The sequence below is a fragment of the Tachysurus vachellii genome, chromosome 18 (assembly GCF_030014155.1).
Source record: "Tachysurus vachellii isolate PV-2020 chromosome 18, HZAU_Pvac_v1, whole genome shotgun sequence".
Taxonomy (NCBI): domain Eukaryota; kingdom Metazoa; phylum Chordata; class Actinopteri; order Siluriformes; family Bagridae; genus Tachysurus; species Tachysurus vachellii.
In genome coordinates this window covers 18,850,404-18,855,605 of record NC_083477.1, presented here as the reverse complement: position 1 = coordinate 18,855,605, position 5,202 = coordinate 18,850,404, and the positions used below count along the sequence as shown (strand labels likewise).

At 36.6% G+C, this 5,202-nt stretch overlaps 3 gene segments (V, D, J or C); all 3 read right to left on the bottom strand.

Annotated features, from left to right (window-relative positions):
- Positions 1-1,729: 1,729 nt before the first annotated feature.
- Positions 1,730-2,229, bottom strand: LOC132861667 (Ig heavy chain V region PJ14-like). The segment is given in 2 exon segments: positions 1,730-2,094; positions 2,184-2,229. Coding segments are annotated over 2 exon segments (411 nt in total).
- A 940-nt stretch (positions 2,230-3,169) lies between these two features.
- On the bottom strand, positions 3,170-3,679 carry LOC132861666 (Ig heavy chain V region 5A-like). The segment is given in 2 exon segments: positions 3,170-3,543; positions 3,637-3,679. Coding segments are annotated over 2 exon segments (417 nt in total).
- Positions 3,680-4,109: 430 nt separating this feature from the next.
- LOC132861665 (Ig heavy chain V region 914-like) lies at positions 4,110-4,867 on the bottom strand. The segment is given in 3 exon segments: positions 4,110-4,125; positions 4,402-4,726; positions 4,825-4,867. Coding segments are annotated over 3 exon segments (384 nt in total).
- Positions 4,868-5,202: the final 335 nt, after the last annotated feature.

Below are 5,202 nucleotides of genomic sequence, written 5' to 3'. Positions count from 1 at the left end.
GAACGGTTCCGATTTATTTATTAATTAAAGAAGAATATGGTGAACTCTATTACGTTTATACTTACAGTTAATGTTGTAGAACTTTTGTGAAATGTATGTATTCCATAATCATGAATTAAAAGTCAACTATTTTTCTGTCAATGTCATTTATTTCCCTCTTTGTTCTTCTGTAAGAATTTGTTTATAAGAGACAGTCTCAGTGTTCAATGTCTCACAGAAATACATAGAAATTGTGGAGTATCTAGATCTGACTGAGGATGTGAGAAAATGTTGTAATTCAAAGAAACCTAAAATGTTACGGTATATTTGTTAAGCCTTAGCACCACCTGCAGATCATGTGAAAATGCCCCGTATATTGTATGCACTTGTTTCCTTTACCACATTTGGGGAAAGATTTTGGATGGCACATGAACATGTTTGTACCACTATGTTGTCTAGCACAATAGGAGGAGGAGATTCATCTGATGGAGGAAATGTGAATCATATGTAGAAACAGCCATGAAGAATTATATACAAAATTTACCTTTAAGGATTATTATCTATGAATGAGAAGATTGGGATCATGATAATAGAACATAAGGATAGTTTTTTCTTTTTATAGTCATGGAATAATGCTCTCACACTTTCTCACACATGTTCACACAAATTCAAATTTTTTGATATGACTATTATTAATCAAAGACACAACAATAATAAAGTTCAGAATTGTGATATCAGGGGCGTAGATTCCGCGGGGGACATGTGCCCCGCACTTTTTATAAAAAGTAAATTCGTCCCCCTCACTTTTTTAGTGGAGAGTTGTGTTTACCACATGTTGAGGTTTTAATGGAGAAATGTATATAAATGCAGAGTGATTTAAAATTCAAAGAGACAAGAAAGTTTAAGATTGAGTCTATACATGACGTTCACGAGCCCCCAGTACTGTAGCTCGAGTCGCACCCGCGGTCCAGCATTCGGTTACGATGAACTCAAAGCGGCAAAAAACGCTTCACTCCTTTTTTATAAAAATGTCAAGCAGTGTAAGTTGCCATATGGTATCCGGAATTGTGTTGCACAATGTTTAGTAACTCTGCCTGTTGCTCTTATTGAATAATTAGCAAGTTTTAATTTAAAGGATTATAAGGAAAAATAGCTGCTTTGACAAACGTTATATAAACTCTTTTATAACGTCTTTTGTTTTAACAAGTGTGTTATCAAAACCCTTCAAATAAGAATAAAGATAATGTTGAACTGAGATTTTACAGCATGTTTAACTCTGCCAATTCTACATAATATCAAGTATGTGTCACTGTATGTACACGACAGAGACGAGGACGACGAATAGTGACATTAAAGATGTCATTTTAATAATAAGGAGTAGGTAAATAAGGTACAAAGATGTCCTTTTAAGGGTCCTGTCCCAGTGGCAAGCTGTTCTATTTCTTTCTTTCTGTTTTATAATCATATATAATCATAACGCATATAAAGCATGATTAAAAATAAAACCTGTCATTTACACAAGGGTTAACTGAAAAAAAAAAAACAGATAACACTAGACATTTTGTCCCCCCCACTTTTTAAATGATGGCTACGCCCCGTGTGATATTATTATAACAGTCGTTATGCAGCAATATTAGAGATATAATATTATGGATTTAAATCAACTTAAACAAATATCTAGCTTGAAACTTTCTGTGATAATCCGCAGGATTATTGTTTTTGATTTAGACTCGGATAGATCAGTCTTGTGTCACACCGAATGAGGAGTTTTTGTACAGTGAGGTTGTTTATTTGTCTCACTGTGAGGTTCACGAGCGCAGTAATACACAGCTGTGTCTTCAGTCTGCATGTTCTGTCCTGTTAATGTCACTGTGCTGCTGGACGTGTCTCTGGAAGCCTGAAACCTGCTTTTCAGTCTTTCATTGTAGCCAGTGACTCCACCACCACATATTCTTCCGATCCATTCCAGAGTTTTTCCTGCAGGTTGTCGTATCCAGTGCGTACAGTAGCTGCTATCAGTTACTGAATATCCAGACACTTTACAGGTCAGAGTCAGTGACTGACCAGGAGTTAATACTGTGGATCCGGTCTGGATCAGCTCAACACTGTGAACACCTGTTAAAGAAAAGTTATTTTAATGATGTAAAAGCAAAAAGCTTTAAGGAACCAAAACTGTATTACATGTCAAATGTAAAAACACTTACAGTGTACGGCTGCCAGCAGCAGCAGCAGTAGGGATGTAGAGATCATGGTGTGTGTTGGAGCAGAAGAAGTAAAAGCTCTTGGTCTTTGTTGCATAAATATATAACAGAGAAGGACATTTGCATAGAGACACTCCTTATCTTAGGGTCAACATGGGATAGATTCTTATATATAAATATAAATGAGAAAACCTCCTCATCTTTTAAACAGTCTGTATTTTTTAGAGATATCTATCACTGCAGCTTGAGTTTATGTTTGAACCAATAAGAAGCTTAAGGCAGGTGTTAATGAGTAAGTTTATACACTATCAGGTGTTTTCATGTGAATTTATAATAAGAAAACTTACAGAAATTATTATTCATCTAGAACAGGCCCCTTTATTTCTATTCATTTATCATTCTGTTTAATTTAGAACCTTACATTATAACAGCATTATAAAATACATCTCGTCATGTTACTGAGAAACTTCACAACCACAGGAGGATGTAGTTACATAAATTATAGTGTTTTTATTTGTCCAACCTGTGTTTAACAACCCAAATAACTAATCACACATTATGGAAAGAGTGAAAAAGAAGAGAAAATGTAGATATTTGTCTGATAATGACTGATACTGAATGAGTCTCATACAGAATGCAGTTTGTGGATTCACTTTTTTTCACTTTATTTGTTGAGCTCTGCTGCCTCCTTCAGTTGTTTCAGTTATTGAACCTCAGACTATGAGAACAGACTGTGTGTTAAACACAACACACTGCTGGAAACATGCTGTATTATTCCTGAATCCACTCATTAAACACTGATTCCAACTGCTGGTTAAATATCCTGTAAAATGAAGGGATTAATAATGGTTCAGAATGAAGACTCTTTCAATAATGTTTTCTTTTTTATTTAAAAATGACTTTGTGTGACTGTGTTTTAAAATGCTGCAAATGATTCTGACTTCATTCCAGTGGAAGAAAGTGAAAGTGTGACTGAGATGATTTATTAGTTACACTGAGAGGATGTCTGTAACATGTCTCATAAGGTTTTTGTAAGAGGAATCCACTATTCTGTCTCGCTGTGTGTAACGAGCGCAGTAATACACAGCTGTGTCTTCAGTCTGCATGTTCTGTCCTCCAATTGTTATTGTGTTAGTAGAAGTGTCTCTGGAGATGCTGAACTTATTTTTCAGTTTCTCACTGTAAGCTGTACTCCCACCAGAATAGATGTATCCAATCCACTCCAGAGCTTTTCCTGCAGGTTGTCGAATCCAAGCTGTACGATGGCTCGTAACTGAATACGAAACCTTGCACTGGATGGAGAGACTCTGGCCTGGCTGGACTGTCATGGACGCAGGCTGAGTCAGTTCCTCACCATGCACATCTGTGGAGGAAAACACATGGTGATATCTCACACAATATATGCTGCACCTTTATTCTTCATCTAGTAAATGAATGAATTTGATAAAGCACTCACAAGAAGCAGCTGCCAGCAGGAGCAGTAGAGATGTAGAGAACATGGTGTGTGTTGTTTGGACTGGAGTCTTCTCTGTTCTCCAAAGTTTAACACACACCATCACATCATATAAATAGAGTGAGATCCAGCTCTGACACTTGGATTTGTTTATCTGCTGATGATGGGAGGAGAATATATCTGAGATGTATTTAAATCATGAGGAGGAGATTCATCTGATGGAGGATGTGTTGGTTTATAAACTCAACTTTCAACAAGATTTTTTATTTGGAACGTTGTCTTTGGAGTTTTAAACATGTTTTCTCACAATATTTATGCTATAATTGACCTAAACAATAACTGTAAAATTTATAAAATACACAGATTATTGTAGTTAAATATGAATCAGTTTTGCAGAATCCCAATAATCAAATATCTGTCCGGTGAGTTAAATGAAGCTGGAGAACGATTATAATGTTTAAAGTGAGAGAGTTTCTTTAAAAAGACTGACATCTAGAGGCACATAAAGAATTATAATTATAATAATAGCTTAAATTGTGAGTTACAAAAAGCTTTGGAATAGATTGGTGTTGCATTAATGATGGATTAACTGTGTATTCACTTGTGTTCAAGACAACAATTTATTTTAATGTTGAGACAAAGATGAAACTTTATGTAGATATCTTTGAACTACAGAAGTGTCTTAGCTCTGCTAGCTCATATATACCAGACCCCTCTGGGGACATGTGTACTGCAGAGAGAGGAAAATGACCAGGGATGTTTTTGTACAGGGCTTCAATGAGTTTGTAGTGTTGTGTGTCTTTGGCACAGTAATACACAGCCGTGTCCTCGACCTGAAAGTTTTGTCCTTTTAAATAAACTGTGCTGCTGGATTTGTCCTGGCTGAGACTGAGCTTGCTCTTCATCGTGTCTTTGAGATTAGTGCTATCACCATCACACAGATATCCGAGCCATTCCAGTGCTTTTCCAGCAGGTTGCCGTATCCAGTGAATACAATAACTCGACACCGAGATCTTGCAAGAGATGGAGAACGACTCTCCAGGCTTCACCAGCACAGAGTCTGTCTGAGTGAGCTCCACACCTCCAACACCACCTGTGAATAAGAGCGACAGAACATCATCAAAAGTCATCAAGTCATTTTCACAAAACAAGAATTAAATCTAAATTCATTCAGCCGACACGGAGACGTACAGAATGCAGCTGAAAGCAGCAGCAACACTGATAATGACAGCATTGTTGTTGATATAAATGTGAAGTGAAGTAAAATGCTCAGCTGCTCTCCTCCTCCTCACTATACACACACACACACACTCACACAGACCTCCTTAATGTAAGAGACACAAGTGGAGGATTTGCATGAAATGCATCATCATGATCTTGAAGTCTCAGGTTTACTCATTTATACATTAACGTTCTTCCTATTAGAAGAATTTTTTTTGTGTATTACAGTGCCTATTTGGACTGGAATGTGTGTATCACAGTGTGTATTGGAATTGTGGTGTGTCTATTACAGTGTGTACTGAGATGGGATGTGTGTATTATATAGTGTATTGGGACTGTGATGTGTGT